This window comes from Achroia grisella, unplaced genomic scaffold, assembly GCF_030625045.1.
Source record: "Achroia grisella isolate CSIRO2021 unplaced genomic scaffold, CSIRO_AGI_Agris_v1 utg327, whole genome shotgun sequence".
Classification (NCBI taxonomy): Eukaryota; Metazoa; Arthropoda; class Insecta; order Lepidoptera; family Pyralidae; genus Achroia; species Achroia grisella.
In genome coordinates this window covers 652460-671527 of record NW_026712799.1, presented here as the reverse complement: position 1 = coordinate 671527, position 19068 = coordinate 652460, and the positions used below count along the sequence as shown (strand labels likewise).

The 19068-nt window shown below is 36.6% G+C and overlaps 2 protein-coding genes across 2 annotated transcripts; both read left to right on the top strand.

The window, feature by feature from the left end:
• The first annotated feature begins 1637 nt into the window (after positions 1–1637).
• On the top strand, positions 1638–4524 carry LOC131843613 (uncharacterized). The gene is made up of 2 exons (XM_059192285.1): positions 1638–3199; positions 4452–4524. Exons 1-2 carry the CDS (start codon positions 1638–1640, stop codon positions 4522–4524), a joined length of 1635 nt encoding a protein of 544 aa, XP_059048268.1.
• Positions 4525–7338: 2814 nt separating this feature from the next.
• On the top strand, positions 7339–18313 carry LOC131843692 (zonadhesin-like). Its single transcript, XM_059192384.1, has 17 exons — positions 7339–7406; positions 8050–8268; positions 9090–9287; positions 10774–10968; positions 11480–11662; positions 12135–12326; positions 13006–13200; positions 13449–13631; positions 14195–14386; positions 14860–14969; positions 15162–15305; positions 15557–15760; positions 15864–15962; positions 16053–16193; positions 16403–16612; positions 16740–16884; positions 17578–18313. Exons 1-17 carry the CDS (start codon positions 7343–7345, stop codon positions 17709–17711), a joined length of 2808 nt encoding a protein of 935 aa, XP_059048367.1. The 5' UTR covers positions 7339–7342; the 3' UTR covers positions 17712–18313.
• Positions 18314–19068: the final 755 nt, after the last annotated feature.

The window sequence follows — 19068 nt, the reverse complement described above, 5'->3', positions numbered from 1 at the left end:
GTCGATGTTCCTATTACCGGCATCCTTCTCAGATCTTTGAGGGCGCGGTCGATGATGGCCTCTGTCCGGCCGTACCGCTGCTCCAACGTCCTCATGATCTGCGACGGTTCTGTAGCGGATACGAGTAACGCTGCGACTGTCTCTCTCGCTTTTCCACGTAAGCAGGCCCTCAGCCTGGCCAGGTTCTCCGCTGGAGTGATCCTGTACGTCTTTGTAGACTGGTCTACGGCCGCCTTAAACGCTAGCCATTCACTTGCTTCGCCGCTGAAGGTCGGGAGATCTTGGGCTTGCCTCGGCGCTACCCTATCCGCTCGTTCGTCCACAGCTCGTTCAATAGCTTTGGCCAGCCGGGTGAATCCTTCTTGCATCCCGGCTTCAGGAGCGGGGGACCTCCGTCTTTGCTTCGGCGTCCTCGGCGGTGAAGCTTGCCTTTCTGTTGGCTCTTTCTGCGTAGGCGGTGGGGAATTAATTCTCTGCTCCCCCCGTACTTCGGTACGTTGAAACCAATCCGTTATACGTTGCAGGCCGGCACCTTCCTCGGAGCACACGCTATCTCTATCGGTCTCTTCATGTACCGCGGCGACATCGGCTGCCAACTTCTTTCTAATTAAATCAGCCTGTAATTTCGCCATCTGTAGCGCTGCCTCGTACTCCAGCCTCTTTAATTTAGCTATACCGCTAGCGGTGGAGCGGCGCGATCGCACCGACGCGGCCCGGGCCGGACGTACATCAGTCGTCGGCGGCTGCGACGGTGGCGCCGGTGCGGAGTCCGAGGTAAACGCGGCGCGAGCGGCTTGTGCCTGTGGCGCGCTCGACGGCGCGGCGGACGCGGACATCTGCGTGGTTTCTGAAGGGGACGCTTCTGTCTGTTTATTTTCCCGCGTGGTCTTTTTCTCTGCTCCCGGGGCTTGGCTTCTCGTAGTCGGCATCGTGTTCTGGCACTTGCAAGCCCCTAACCTACCGGTCCCTACCTACCTAACCGTCCCTAACAATCCCTCAGGATAACACCCGAGGGGATGGACTATGGGGATAGGAGGGTAGGAATTACCCCGCAGTGGTGCGTATGTACAGACGGGGCGCTCAGGGCCGGTTCGGACTTTCCGACCCCTTTGGCAGTGCCTACAGTCCGGCCCCCGCTATACGATACACACGTACAGGCGTAATAGTGCTATTCGGTTGCGCCACGGTAACAAGCAACAACCGGCAGTGACACACCACCCACTGCACCGCTCAATGGCGTTAACCCACACTCCGACCGTTTGACACCGTTAGGTGGTAAGAGATGTGAGCCGCGGACACACCGCTTAGACGTTATCTATCCTATATGGCGTAGACGTTATTTATCCTATCCTCGCTGCACCCTCAAGTTTTCACCTTACGACGGCAGCTAAATTCGGTAAGCTGCTAGCGTCGCACCGTTGGGTGATCTTCCTCGGCGAGGTACGTCGCACCGTTGGGGTCTTCCGCGGCGACGTCGCACCGTTGGGTGATCTTCCGCGGCGATTCGTCGCACCGTTGGGTGATTTTCCACGGCGATTCGTCGCACCGTTGGGTGATCTTCCACGGCGATTCGTCGCACCGTTGGGTGATCTTCGGTCTTGATATGCGGCTCGAAGGACCACAAAATCATACGAGAGATGTTCCTGCAGATTAAGATACGGGAAGAAGATAGAGCAGCACAACAGTTTCTGTGGCGAGGAGATGACAGGATTAACCCGCCGCAGAAATACGTAATGACCTCAATGATTTTCGGGGCGAGGAGCTCACCGTTCATCGCACACAGCGTTCGAGACAGGAACGCGGCAGAGCGCCGAGAGTCGCACCCGTCAGCGTACACCGCCATAACAAGGAACCACTACATGGACGACTGGGTCGACAGCTTTGACTCCGAAGAGGAAGCAGCCCGTGCCATTCGAGAGGTAGTAGAGGTTCATGGCGGGATAGGATTCACGCTGGCGGGTTGGAATACAAACCGACCGAGCCTGCTAGAGAATGTGAGTGAGGACCAGCGAGCGAGGACGCCGAAGGAACTGGGAGCCAACGCACATCCATACGGAAAGACATTGGGGTTATTGTGGATGTCAGCCGAAGACCAGCTGGCGTTCAACACCGGCATGCCACGCGTCCCACGAGAAGTGAAGCACGGCACACGGATACCGACGAAAAGTGAAGCCCTAGGAGCGGTGATGTCATTGTTCGACCCGCTCGGGCTGCTGAGCCCTTACACCATCACGGCAAAAATCATCTTGCAGGCGCTGTGGGTGCAGAAGGTCGAATGGGATGACCCTCTGCCCGCCGAGGAAGCGCGGACGTTCCAGGAATGGAGAGACGACCTAGCGTATATAGAGGAACTAAGATTGCCGCGATGGTATGGCACGAACGACAGCCAACGGTCGCAACTGCACGTATTCACGGACGCAAGCGAACAGGCATATGCCACAGCCGCGTATTGGAGGACGGAACGCGGGGATCGTAGCGTTGACGCAGTCCTAGTAGCAGCCAAAGCGAGGGTAGCGCCCATGAAAGCGCAGAGTATACCCCGGATGGAGCTTCAGGCGAGCCTGGTAGGACCCCCACTGGCCGCTGACGTACTGAAAGGACGTCGTCGCGCGGCCGAAGTCTTCCTATGGACGGTCTCGAAGAAGACGCTACATTGGACTAGGAACGACACCGCTCGATACAATCCACACGCGGCCCGCCGGATGGCAGAAAGCGCCGAACATACAGAACCAACACAGTGGCGCTGGGTACCGACCGCCCACGACGTAACTAACGACGCGACCCGCGCGAGATATACAATACGGACCGCCGCCGACAGATCCGTCGGGCCGGCGCTTGTGTACGCTCCAGAGAAAGAACGACCCAAGGAAAGCAAGCCCGTCCCTGCAGAGACAGTAGCCCGTGCCCGGGCGAAGGCAAAGCCCGTAATGGACAGAATGCGGTTCTCCTCATATGACCGAGTGAGGAGGACCCCGGCACAGGTGCTGCTGCTCGCAGAAGAATACAGGCGACGGGCATGGAAGCTGGGCCGGGAGCGCCCCGCCGAAGCGGGGAAATGGGTCAAGTGGCGTTGCGGTGAACGCGGACGGACGGACGGACGCGAGGGAATTTTTCGAAGGCCGACCCGAAGGCTGGTGGTCCTCCCTAGGGATAAGGGCTGCGAAGATCTGCGCCGGGGGGAGGCTGTTGCGGACCACGAGTCGGCATCGAAAATATGTAAATAAATTTGTGTATAAATTTGTATTTTTCCAGTGTTTGACTATTGTTTAGGTTAGACTATTGTTTGTACCATATACCCTTTGTAGCGGCATAGATACTGTGAATTCTATGTCCGCCCATTGTGTAAATTCTTAGGGATCACAGCTTTAGTGTAGCCTGAACATGTGGCATTTAGTCGCACGTGGTTTTTTGTAGTTTTTTGTATTGTTACTATTGTATTTAATTTTAAATGTGTGCGTATTCGCTGTTCCGGCCCGTCGGTCACCGACATGTGCAGGAATTGTCGGGAGGGTGGGACGGCCGACGCGCACGGCTCGGCGGGGGTGGGGAAGGACGCGCTCGGGCGCCCGTAAAAGGCGGGTTGGTTCTCGATCGCGCTCTCTTACGCATACGCCACCGACGAAGAACCACCGCCGGCGCACCGACCAAGAAAACCCCACTCCGGCCGGCCGGCCCATAGAATAAGAAACAAATTGAAATACAGTCCACATATTTTGAAAATCGAAGACCTTTTAATTGTGTACCCCACATGATTGATGTACTCGCCGTTAATGTTGATGCCCAGCCCGCTCCAGTCCAGAAGCTTGAAGACATCTTCCAACGCAGCGGTAAACAGCTTTGGCGATAAGACATCGCCTTGTCTGAAACCTCGCTGCAGTTGGATAGGCTTCGAATTCTGGTCGTGGAAGCGAACTGACATAGTGGTGTTTTCATACAAACATTTCAACGCTTCGATATATCGATAGTCAATTTGGTATCGCTGGAGAGACTGTAACACAGCCAACGTCTCGATAGAATCAAAGGCTTTTTCATAGTTCATAAACGCCAAGCAAAATGGCAGGTTGTATTCTTCGGTCTTCTAAATTACCTGCCGCAGCGTATGAAGGTCTATGGTACTGAAGCCTTTTCGGAACCCGGCTTGTTCGGGAGGCTGGAAGTCGTCAAACCTGCGCGCGAGACGTTTCGTGATGATTCTCGAAAACAACTTATAAACATGGCTCAGCAGTGTTACGGGTCTGAAATTCTTCAGAAGCGATTTGTCTCCCTTCTTGAAGAACAAAACCACCACACTCCTTTGCCATGCTTGCAGCGTTCTGCCCTCGAGGATGACGGAGTTCTGGAGGATTCGTAAAACAGGTCTACCTCCAGCCCTCAGAAGCTCAGCAGTAACTCCATCATCGCCCGGCGCCTTGTTGTTTTTATATAGTATAGTGTATGTATTGTGTGTGTAGTATAGTGTCGGCTCTAGGGTCTTTCGCCGTGTTGTTAATAGGTGCCCGTGTTCTCGTGTATAACTGTCCATAGAACTTCTCCATCCATCTTAAGTCGCGTCAGCTGGCTCTATCCGGCAGCCAGATCCCTGTTAAAGACTTTTGAGCCCTTTTTTCTCACAATAGCCTCCTTTACACAATTTGTGTTAAAGTGGCGTAAGTCACTAGTCAAGGACTTAGAGATCTGCCTGCTAAGTTGCCGATACTGGGAAGCGTCAGTCGGAGACTGCAGGACCATACTTCGCCTTTCATCCATCAGTTTGAGGGTAGAGATAGATATTTTTCCGGTTCTTTCTGCGGGGCACGTTTTGAAGTGCTTAGACCCAGCACGGACGCACGGACAGTTTCTACGAACCTGTTGTTGTAATCTTCCACGTCAATGCAGTCACCAAGGCATTCGAAACGGTGTTGCAATTCTAGCTGAAAGCTTTCGGGGTTTTGGATCTGTATAGGTATAAGGCGGAGCGTAGATTTCATCAGTCGGGATCGTTCGAGTTTCAGATTCAGATTCAATGTGCCTCTTACAATCCGGTGATCACTTCTAATTTTAATGGCATTGATCACAGAGACATCATTGAAAATCTGTCTTCTCGTTGACAAGATGAAATCTATCTCGTTTTTTGTGGCACCATCGGGACTAATCCACGTCCATTTCCGGTGTTCCGGCTTCCTGAAGAAGGAGTTCATCATAAAGAGGCTCTCCTTCTCCATGAAGTCGGCCAGCATTTGACCTCGGAAGTTCCGATCACCGATACCAAATTGCCCCACTCTCAGCTCATCACCGCTTCGTTTGCCCAATTTTGCGTTAAAGTCCCCCATGATAACGTTATAATGAGTCTTTGTACTATGTATGGCTCTGGAGATATCCTCATACATAGCCTCAACCTCATCGTCGGAGTGCATCCAACTTTGATGACACTTGGATGACCTTCAACGTTTGGTAATTCTGAGTATCAAGTACGCTACCCTAGTCGACACGCTCTCGACCTTGATAACATTATTCACAAGGGACTTGTGGACGAGGAACCCGACACCGCCTTGGGACAGTTGATCGCCCTCCCGGAAGTAAAGCAGATTGCCGGATTTCAGGACTATCGAGTCCTCCCCCTTTCTTTGGACTTCAGATAATCCCACATGCCAGTGCAATCTGCTCAACTCGTCCTCCAGTTCAGTTAACTTTTCGTCGGTCTGCAGTGTTTGAACGTTGTATGTTGCCAGGGCCAGATGACTTCATTGCCGATGAGTAAATATACATACTCAGATTATGCCACACCTATTGCTGTTATAAAAATCCAGTATCAAAGTTAGATGAGAAATGTCAATGAAATTACAACGTACAGTAACTGAGGCAGATAAGTACCGCACTTTTACTTATTTCAGCCGTCAAGCAGCTTGCTTTGTATCGGTTTTAGGTTGAGAATTGGCAGTCAAATTATATTATAATGGATATAACATATAAGTGCACCAGAATTATAACGCATGAGTGGTATCACGGGTGTCACACGTTTGTGGTGTTTTTCAGGTATATAGGCGATGGTTGCCACGTACCATTAGTGACCATCAGCTTGTTTTACGCATATTTAACGCTACATATAACAACCTATATCTCATTATATTTTGTAATTTTCATGTTGAATTATATATATGAATAATATATAATTTATAGATATAGCCTTTTCGTATTCATAGCTACTTTATTGAAATTTTAATTTTATAGTGCAGTCGTTTTATCTTACTAGATTACAAGACTAAATAAAAATATTTTTGTTAAGAAACGGAACCCCGTATTTTTTTCTTAAATTTTATTCCTGAGCTGTCTTATTTATTTAACATTGAAGAAATATTAGCATTGACTGTTATGTAGATTTTATATTTATTTTTGCATGTTTTGAAGTAATAAATTAAAACAAATTTAATTAGCACGTTGAAAGAAAAGAGTTAAATAGTTGTTTATAATATGAGAAAAAAATAAAGTTAGTACATTCCTGTCAATAAATAAATAATTATTATATATATATATATATATATATATATATATATATATATATGTATATATATATATTAAAATTTCTTTTTAGTGAGTACGTCTTTTTAATTTGATTATAGAAGTTAAGTTCCTTGGTTAATATGCAGTAAAAAATTGGAACGTATTTTTATCTGTCATAAATTATAATAGAAGACTAAGCATAAAATAATATTTTAGTGGTTAGTGTGTTAGTCTTTTAGTGGTTATTTCATTCAAATTTGTCTACAAACGAAAAATATTAGTTAATCTATGTATTCTTAATACATACTTGTACGTAAGTACGTACAGCAGTCGTATGTACAGCTAATTATAAATAAAATATCGATCTCTCTACTATTACACGATTAATAGTGCTAAACTAGTATAGTAGCAGTATCAGTCGAATAGAAACATAGCTCACGAATTCCTTCGCATTTATGTAACACATGTACATGCCTTCTATACTATGATTAGTTATTATGAATCATGTGGGAATGCACAGGTATATTGTATAAATAACACGCATTTTTACCTTAAACACATTGAATTCCTTTATAGAGAAAATTAAATACTTAGGCAATATAAAATACTTGACCACGTCTTGCATAAGTCTAGAATTTAACTTTTCACAGCATAATAAAATTTAAAACTACATACGCAGACTAAACCATGGTATCAGCTTGTAGAATTTAATAAAAATGACTATTTAAATAAAATTAAACAGCAAAGTTGAAATTCGTATTGTTTTATAGTGTGAATTATTTTAACAAGTGCACGACGTGACTGATGAGTAGTATAAAAGAGGTAGATGTCTTTGTTATTAGCCAGAAGGCGTTTGTTTGTGATAATGTTGAAGTTAGTTTTGTTTGTAGCCCTTGCGGCGAATGCGATCTTTGTGGTGAGTGGGACAGGTAAGTTGATAATTGAAATAAATATTTACCATTTTTTTTCAATAAGTCATTTATTTTTTAGACTGACAAATTATGAAATTCTCAATTCGACTGTATTTTTTTGAATAGATGATACGGATATTATAGGCCGGCTAATACATTTTGATGATTCTTTTCGACAAGTATAATGTTGGTCTCATGCTGTATTTGTAAAAACTTCAACTACGTTTTTTGTATTCAATATTGTCTACTTTCTTATATTAATTTCATTGTAAGTTGGTGCTTCAAGGTTTCTATGTCATATAGCGATATACACTATATATGGATATATATGGACTACAGGACACTAGTGTTACATAGAAAATGTTTTTTTTTTATGATCATAAGGAATGAATCACTATGGCAGCAATGGGTGTAATAGTTCCTATTACTAACAATCTACTCCCCTCTACGAGGCAGAATATTAATCTAACAATCCAACTAATTTGGTCCTATGATTATGTTTTATCCCTTATATAACCTATGCTTCGTCCCATGAGTCAGTACTTACGACTTAAAGATTTTATAGTGTACATTTCACAAAAAATAATATATTTTTGACTACCTAAGAAGCAATACTTAATTGTCCTAAAAAATAAAGAAGTAAATGATCCGATATTTTTAGGCCAGAACAGCTGTAACAATAAATGTAATAAACCAAATGAAGTTTACGAGGTATGTCCAGCTACATGCCCATTCAGAACATGTGGAATCGACGATCGAGTTATTTCTTGTGCACCACCTCCAAAAGTAGGAGATCCTAATTGTTCACCTCCAGCTTGCAGATGTAAAAGTGGTTTCTATAGAGACGACAAAGGAAACTGTGTTAAATGGGAAAACTGTCGTATGTAGAAGTTATATTTTTATTACCAATAATATCAATATTTCCTTAGTACTTTACTACTACACTACATTCCATAATGAAATTATAAAAGTAAAAGGAAGTTTATCTCCATACCCTAACTTTGACGTAAAAATAGTAACACAAAGGCGGCTACAGACTGTCTTTACCTAAAAAAAATCGCAGTTAACATTCGTTAAAATATGATCAATAATAAAAATAAAAATTTGTCTATGAATATTTCTGACTGATTCTTTGATGAAGGAAGCGGCGATAACAAAACCAACAACCAATCCGAGAGACGGCGGTGAGCTCCTGTTATGTTGGATTAAAAGATTAAGTGTTGCGTTCACCATGACGTCGATAATTAACAATGTCACTGACTACCCCGTTCAAGATAATAGTCGTGATGCTTTTGTTATTTTATTTTATTGAAATAGTTAAGTCTGATTGTAAAATAAAATATTACAAAATATGCTATACAATAAATTTCTACATGAGTTGATATGAAATATTTTTAAGACGCATATCTAGTTGCAATAGATACGAGTATAGTACCCATGAAAAGTATGACATGATGATGTTAAGTATCTTCTAACTGCCATTTCACCAGCAAGACGTAGATGTAACCAACAAATTACTTTTTTTTATTATAATATATCTGTAATGCAAATTAAAAATTTTACAGAAACATATTAACACAACAAGCAAATGAACAATATTGTGATTGTGATACATAGATTGTAATTATCGCTCGTTTGCCACAATCGTGGTAAAATAAATATTAAAAATAAAAGTTGTATAGACGTTATTATGGATTACAGCTGTATGTAAAAAACCAAATGAAGTGTATGATCCCTGCCCAGCCCCTTGTCCACCTCGAAGGTGTGATGTTGACGATCGCGTAATTAGGTGCAAAGCCCCACCACAATTGGGTGATCCAGAATGTGAACCCGGCTGCCGGTGTGCAGATGGTTACGCAAGAAATGATAAGGGTATCTGCATCCCTAGGGATCAATGCTGTAAGTTAAAACCTTCCTACCTAACAGGATTACCTATTAGAAATTAATTTATTATGGCTACTTGGAAGTACAACATGTTATCCAGGAAAATCATAGACAGCAACATAAAAATACATATTTCATACTCTGCAAAGTTTAATGAAATACAGTTGTAACATAAAAAGAAATACAGTTGAACTGAGATCTCATCCTATAAAAGAAGATTAATATAATCATACTTACTTTTCATATTACGTATATATTACTATACAACCAATATTAACATTTTTATTAATCAATTCATATACAAGTTATTTTCTACCAACATACATTTTTTTATATTTACATATAGAAGGCACGTACACGAAGAACAAGAAGATTTCTGAAGTTACTATTGAACAAATTATTTAATGTAATTAATATATTTATGACTGCCATGAGAACCTATTTTTTCATTATAATTAATTATCTGACATTAATTTTCTGTTAAAACTAACACTTCACAAATATCTACAAATACGAGTACAAGAAACACTCGTTACGTTTTTTTATACCTACCTAATATTGACAAATAAGTCATTTTGACAACCTCGGTGGTCTAGCGGTCTAGCACACCGCTTTACGTTCGATGGTCGCGGGTGCAATTCCTCGCACGGCACAAACATTTGTATTCATGAGTATGATTGTTTGTATCGATCTGGCTATTTTCTATGTATAATATGTATATATTTACGAAAATAATTCTATGTATTCTATTTATTTGTATCAGTTATCTAGTACCCATAACACAAGCTTTAGCTAGCTTAACTTGGGTATAAATGGCGCTGTGTGAATTATCCTGAGATTATTATTATTATTCTACTTGATGGATAAATTAATGAATAGAGTTCGAATGTATCTTGGCAGCCTAGTGTTGACTCTTCGGCAACCAAACCGCGACTCAATAACGGTCGGAATTTGATCGCCATTAGAGAAGTTCGTAACGGTAGTCAAGTTTCTTCACCGATTATTTGTGGTTTCACTACTTTCGCTAATTGTAATAGAATTAAACAAAATAATTCATCAAGTAGTGAAACGGACTTCCGCAAAATAACACCGATTAATCGAGTTATTAAATCATTAAGTAATATTTTCTAGCTGATTTTAAGCACTAAAAAGGGGTCTGCATGGCTACCTCTGACTTATCTATATCAGCCGCCAAATGACTTGCTTTGTAAACTATTTCGGTTGAGATAAGGCAGTGAAATTATAGGACATGAGATAAGAACATGACAGTTAAGTCCTCCGGAATGGCAATGTATGGGTGATATCACGGGCGTCACGTGATAACGTGACGTCTATAATACTGATAATATAATAGTACATAGGCAACGGCAACTTAATAACCCATAAGGTGGGCCATCAACTTGTATGCCATCAAATAACATCAAAAAGTCTATATTATTATTATGCTATAAATGCCGTATAAAAATGGTATAATTCATTAATTTTATTTTAAATTTATTAGCCGTACTACCATGCAGAAAGCACGAAGTTTATGAGAAGTGTCCAAATCCTTGTTTACCACAAAAATGTTCCGAGGTTGGATTTCCAATAGCTTGTCCTGCTTCCGTCATTCCACCATGTGGAAAACCTGCCTGTGTTTGTGAAGACGGATACTACAGAAATTGTGATGGTGTTTGCATACCTTCGAAAAATTGCCGTAAGTTATATTTAATTAATACTTATGGATTCTTAAATTATTCAATTCAGTTTTACAAACAAATACAAATAGATTTTAGTAAATAAATCGATCAACTTGTTTAAGATAAAACTTAACAATGTAAGCATGTAATTTTTGGTCTCTAAAACAAATGCTTGTTTTGTTCTTAACAATGACAAAATAATGAAAACATAATAAAGCAAAACACTTTTATCGTAACTCTTAATTTAGTGCACATATTCGTACAAGAAAATCTGTTTCTGTTTTTCATTTTTAAGTTATTGAAATGATTCAATTTATTTCAATATTTTCTTTTAAACCGTTAAATCGCTGTTATTTTACTAAATTAAATATCTATGAAAGTTAAAATATATTTTTTAATTCGGCCAACTTTAGAGTTGAAAAAGTCTAAAAAAAATTGCTGTATGGTACCTCAATACTATCTTTTGTATATCAATACATTTTTTTAGTTTTAAACCTAAGAATTTATACAATTTATTATGTTATTTAGCTTCATGCGGTGGGGATCCAAATGCAAGGCCTGGCTGTGGCAATTGTAGGGAGACTTGTTCCAATTATAACAGTACAGAACCCATCTATTGTACACAAGTATGTTACTCCAATGCTTGTGATTGCTTGCCTGGTTACGTGCTTGATAACAATACTGGAAAGTGTGTGCGTCCTAAAAATTGCAGTAAGTAATAATAATATTTAAGTTTTTCAATTACTGTTCAGATTTAAAATCATGCAAATAAATTCCTAAACTAAACGTACAATTTACCAAACTCAAGTAGATCTTAATACTATTTAAAATATAAATAAATTACGTACGTTTATTACATTTACAAATTGTAGATAAAATTTATCCTAAATATACTGTTATTTTCACAAGATTAGACTTTCTCAATTCTTGTATTAATTTCGAAGAAAAACTAGTGATATTTTGACTCAGAATATAATCTGGGGCTGTGGCTTTTAATATGTAATCGTAGTTAATTAAATTGAGGACATAATTTGAGGTGTAATAAAATATGTTGTTTTCTTCCATTTTCTTTTCTTCGTCAGTCGTCATTTATGTCTCTTAAAATAATACTAGGTTAATGTTAATTAAATTAAATATAGATTAATTATAACAATGAATTATACTCATACTCAATTTTTTTCAGCACCTGTTTGTGGTAAGGATGAAGTTTATTCAAGTTGCGTGAATGGCGGCTGTGACAAGAGAAATTGTTCACAGTTATCACAACCAAAAGTCTGCATAGATCCAATTAAATGCTTGGGCGGGTGTATCTGTCGCGAAGGCTACTTACGAGATGACAATGGCGTTTGTGTACCAATAGATCAATGTGGTTGTTGTAAGTGTAAATAAATTAGTAAAATATGTATATATTTACTAAAATTTAATACTTACTCATAAGTATATTATTCATAGCGTTGTGTCCAAAAAACGTTATGATTTCGAACTTTCTGATTTTAAAATACTTTGTGCGTTGATTTATATTTTTACCTGACTATCCGGTAGTGGAGTGTTTCTTTATATTAATAATAAATAAAGTTACTGTCGTCTCTTCGAATTATCACTCATAGACTGCCAGTTTAAATTAAAGTATATCTAATGAAATGTGGAAATGTCAACTGTTGTTGCATCTCGACAGATACTGTTGAAAATGTTGACAACTCTGATAATTGTTATATTATACAATATATAATAAATAGTAATCTTGTATTTTTAAACCATTACTATTACATACTACTGTTACACCGTCTGAATTTCTATGTTCTCAATAAAGATACATTATTACGTTTAAGAATAACAAAAATAATAAAATAGCAATAATATATTTCTACAGGAACTACAAAATTAATTACTATTGAAAACAATATATCTGCATATAAATAAAAAAAGAAATTTTTAATATACGACATATGTATATTGTAAACCTACCTGGTATTAGATAAATGATTACTGTAGGTCTGTAGCCATTAATGTTAGGTATAATTCTATTAACTTTTTTTTTATTATTTATTTAATAGCAAACCCATCATGCAAGAAGAACGAAGTTTATAACAAGTGTCCAAATCCGTGCAAACCGCAAAAGTGCTCCGAGGTGGGTTTTCCAATAGCGTGTCCTGCTTCCGATGAACCGCCATGTGGAAAACCTGCCTGTGTTTGTGATGACGGATACTACAGAAACTGTGACGGTGTTTGCATTCCTTCGAAAAATTGCCGTAAGATTTTTTTTATTTATTCGACCTGTGGAATTAATTTTGTTATTATACTTATTTAGAATACTAAACCAGCGTTCTATTTTTAAACATTATTAATTTTTAAATTAGTCATAATATTGTATTATTTTGACTTATACGCAGATATTATTCGAAATTTAAATATTGTGCTTTAGGTTTTTAAAAATCTATATCAATCAGTCCCAAAATTCATAGAATTTTATAATGCTAAAACAATATTTTACTTTTAGCTTCATGCGGCGGCGATCCAAATGCAAGACCTGGCTGTGGCAATTGTAGAAAGACTTGTGCCAATTATAATAGTACAGATCCTATCATGTGCATTCAGATATGCTACGACAATGCTTGTGATTGCTTGCCTGGTTACGTACTTGATGGTAACACTGGAAAGTGTGTGCGACCAAAAAATTGCTGTAAGTAGTATATCAGAACTATTTACTTTATATCAAAACAGATTACCTGCACTAAATTGTGTTCAATGTGAGCCTCTCAGAGATTGATTGTTTATTATTATCATCGACGCTGTTACAAACGTTCTGGTTACGAGTTTACTAGAGGTGGCGATGGTTGTAAACAATTAATTCCAAGCAGATAAATCAGTCTACGCGCTATCTTGGTCTTTACCAACCTTTCATAGTAAATATCTCGTTTATACCTATCATATGTATAAGTGGGAACAAATGTAAAATATAATAATCGCCACTAGAGAAGGTCGTTATGCTAGTCAAGTTTTTGTTCGTCTATATTTATTAATAAATTTTCTAATTTCGTGTATTCATTTCGATGGATAATGAAATATACTTTTGTTCTAATATATTGATATACCTACCATATTATAAGTTGAAGATGTAAAATTAGATAATGATGCTTTTATACCCGTACAACAACATATTACTGCTTTGTTTTTTTTTAAAAGGCAATTAGTAATTATGAATACAGATATAGATTCTATACCTGTATTTTATTAATATTTCAGCGCCAGTATGCGGTAAAGATGAAGTTTACACAAGTTGCGTGAATGGCGGTTGTGACAAGAGGAATTGTTCACAGTTGTCACAACCAACACTCTGTATAGATCCAATTAAATGCGTGGGCGGGTGTATTTGTCGTAAAGACTACTTACGGGACAGTAATGGTGTTTGTGTGCCAATTGATCAATGTGGCTGTGGTAAGCTAAGAATACTTTTTTTAGATTTTTCAAATACTATTATAATGCATATTGAATATTATAGTTATAGCTCCAGCATTTCCGTTTTCTAAACAAAGAAGGTCTTTTAAACTAAGATATTCAGTGTCCAATTCCTGGAAATTTTATTATAAAACATATTTGTAATAAAATTGACAGGTCTCTTGACATGGAATCTCATAATAATATAGTAAGATGACCTAACTGGGATGGCTGAGTATAAAAATAAAAATAATCTTCATAAAGATTATGAATTACTATGTATTGCTAGCAATGTGGCCGTCGTTACTAACAATCACTTCTCAATAGAGATATCTTAGTACGAGTAGTTATTTATAATATTAAGCTTTAGAATACTAAAATAAAAAGGACATGTAATTTATACATAGTCTAAATAAATAAATATACTGAATAGGAATTAACTTAATAAAAAGGTTGATATGTTATAATTCTAGGGATACCGGTTACCACGTCAGCGCCAAAAGAATGTTCATGCGATAATGTGGACGAACAGCTAGATGATTTAGAAGAAGGAAATACTGGTTTCACGGGAAAGTTTTTCTATGTTGGTATTTGTGTTTTCATAAATACCTATACTACTATATAAAGGAATATTATTAAAATGAAATAATTCTTTCTATTGATATATCTCTGTACCTATAGATATTTATCATAACTTAAGTTAATAATTAAACATACATATATGGACAGAAGACCTATATATCTCAAATTTAATTGATTTCTCCGTACTTTACAGGAAATAGTTAAGAGCAACCCAGGAGTTAGTGTCATAATGTCGGCATTTTCTGTTTTAACTCCTTTAGCTGAATTAGGTCTATACACTTCTGGGGCGGCATTAGAAGAGTTGTTGAATGTTTTGGGTCTTCAAAATAAGGACGAGGTAAATTATTAACATTTATTTATTTAAATGGCTACATACAGAAACAAACATATATTTTTACCATTTTGTTTGTCATGTCGATATAACAAAAAATATGACCAGTCTGACCACGTTTATTCATTTATTAGCAATCACATAAAAATGAATGATTACTGAATATTATAGGAATCTTTAAAACTGCATTCGAATACAATTTATATTATTTTTTTGATAAAATTTATGCAAATTACCTTTTATTATTATTGATATAGATACGGTGCGTCTTTCCAAAAATCAATGATTTATTGGAAGCTGAACAGAATAATACATTAGATTTGGCTGCGAAAGTATTTGTTAATCAAGATTATCTACTGACTGATGAGTTTAAAAAGGATACACAAGATGTGTTTGATGCTGAAGCAGAAAATATAGATGTAGGTGATCCAGATAAAGCAGCAGCGACCATAAATGATTGGGTGAGCATTTTAAATAATAATAGAGATTAAACTACATAATAATGATAAAAATTTCTCAAAGTATTATTATAATCAAATTTCACCGTATTTAATAATATTACAGGCTGCTGAACAAACCAGAAATCTTATTAAGGGAATCATTTCACCTGATTCGATTACTGCTTACACACGTTTAATATTAGCCAACGCTATCTATTTCAAGGTAACAAAATTTTTAGTACCTTATAGTAAATTATATTAATAGGTATATAATTTATTGAAAATACTATTAACATTTGACTTATATTTTAAGGGTACATGGAAGATACAGTTTGATCCCAAAAATACAGAAGATAAAGATTTTTCAGTTACCAAAGACAATATCATTCAAGTTAAAACAATGAAAGTTAAAGACAAGTTTAAATACGCAGAAAGTTCGGACTTGGACGCTAAGGTACAATACTAATTATTATTATTAAGATTGAATAAATTATACACTATTACTCCTTCATAAATATATATTCATAATATCCATTGCTTTCATCCTGATATGTCAAACTCAAAGGTGTATTTGATAATTTAGATAATAACAATAGTGTTTATATACACTCTAGTCTTTTCAAATATATTTCTGCATTAACATAATAATTATTTCTTTTTCAGATTATCGAATTGCCTTATGTAGGCGAAGCTATAAGATTTATTGGCATTTTACCTAATGATATTGAAGGCTTAACAAATTTAGTAGAAAAACTTCAGGATGCAAGTGTATTTAATAAAGCTATCAATAGTTTGTCTTTGAAAACGGTTACAGTTCTATTACCTGTCATGGATGTATCTACTAAGATAGACTTGATTGATGTTTTACAGAAGGTAATGAATATAATAAAGTCCATAGCTATTCAACATTCTTTGTTACTTATGTTTCTTCATATTTCTGAGAGCATAATTATAATATAATCCAAGTAAAGTTAATTATTTGTTATAACATTATTTTTAGACCGGCGTTACAAAAATTTTTGATGCTAAAACAGCTGGTTTGACCGGAATTATACAATCTGATGAACCTTTGTACGTGTCTGATGCTACCCAAAAAGCTACTATCAAAGTAAATGAAGAAGGTTCAGAAGCAGCAGCTGTAAACGGTACAAATATAAAATATATATTTATATTAATTTATACATGAGCACAGTGCCTCTTATTCACAGTAGAATAGTACTCTCAATATACGTTTTCGCGATGTGTCTTCCTTAAAAAGTTCAAAGATCATATAGACTTCCATATTTATAGTGTTAATAAAATAAAGTAATAATTGAGGTAAGCTAACTACGAAAATTTTAATAATAAATGTTAACATTGTATTGAATCGCGCTCCATGTTTAAGATTTATTTCAACTTCATCACTACTTAATCCTACTTGAAGTAAATTTTCAATTATCAGAACTCTAGTTAAATAAGATTTATTATTCTAGTACTGTTATTAAAACTTCAATGATATTACTGATGTGCTTGTGCTCATCCACAAGTAAATACTGGTATTAGTACTAGGTACTAGTGGTAACTCGATGGACGAAAGTCGACCATAATTGAAATAAATTTAAAATTAGCTGTTGTCAAAAACTATGGGAAATGTGTGGGTGTCCAACACATGATAATGTCTACTATTATTTTAATCTAATATGTAGAAGTTTCTGCATTATTTCTTCGTATGAACATCAATTGTGCTAATTTTTATTAATTTTCTACATAATTTTCATAAAAAGGATACAACGTTTCAAGTATGTAATTAATTATATAATATATAATGATGACTCATATATATGTGTAATATGTTTCAGTTGTCGGCATTTCTACAACATCAGTGGTTTTAAATCCACCACCGGAATTGTTCTTCAACGTCGATCATCCTGTTGTGTATTATATCCTTTATGAAGATATCCCTCTGTTTAGTGGCACATTTGTGAAGCCGTAATATAAAGAGCATGAATATATGATATTTATTATTTATGAAGATTAATAGTTGGAGGAACATAATTATTAATTTTAACAGTCTGCCAAAAATAGAAATATAATAAAGAGAAAATGTAATTTTCAGCAGTAAAGATATGAAAAGGAGCCAAAAAATACTTTAATAAAATTCTAAATATAAATTTAAGTTGTTACTAAGTAACTATAGTGGAAGGTCAGATCTAATTTAATAGAACGAAGTTCCACTTAACAGTAGTTGAGATATTATTACGATTTTTGTTCATTACAGTAGAAATAAAATATAATCACAGGAGAGTGCTTAATATGAACACCTTTATTGTACCTTGTTGTATTTAATAATTTATTAGTTAAACGGTTTTAGAATCTACAAGTAATTATTTAGACACAAAGCAAAAGAAATTTGATGTAAAATGGATTAAACTGAAAATATTTATTGACAAGTGTAATTCTGATAGAATTCAATAATAACGCTGCTTGTGATCGTATTTGTACCATACTTGTGTATTCAATATTCGTTTCAAACCTTAGATTATTATTACTAAAGCTGTTATTTTCATAAAAAATATATTATTTTATTATTGTAAATCCCAGTTACAGACCTGTCAAGTATTTTTGTTATTGAATATATTTGGTTATAAAATTCAAATTGTTGCTTCAAATTATAAATTAAAAAAAAATGTTATTTCAGGCATGTCTAGCATATAGTTCGAGATAAAATCAGTGTTTTTAAACAATTTGTTTTATTTACTTTGTTTTCATATTCCTTAAATATTATGTAACAATAATATAATTTTTTAGACAACCATAATCACAGCCAATTTAGTTCTAGTATACCTGTTCCTATTTATCATTAATTGTGATAAATGATTTCTATTATTATAGATTAAGCTATCATCTTATATTCTATCTGTTCAGAGATATAGTGAAAAAGTAATTTGCCATCAGGCATTAACGTAATAAATAAATAAATATAGATATATATAACAAATATATCCGTTAACGTAACCTATACGTTAACGGATATATTTGTTATATGTGTATATATTTATTTATTCATCAAGTTCAGTTTTTTAAGTATATGGCAAACACAGACAGATGTCGCAGAAATCTGTATTTGATACATATATATGGATAGATAGATATATATAGATCGCATACCTGAGAACACAAACGAAGAAAAATGTCATAACCAAGAAATTTCCCTGAATTCTTATTAGATAAAGCCGCGGAAAGTAACATTTAAAATTAATTTTATGACGAACTTAGCCATCTCGATTAAATTAGATAATTTTGTCTGCTATTTAAAACTGAAATAGGCATTTACTGTATTAGATAGTGTC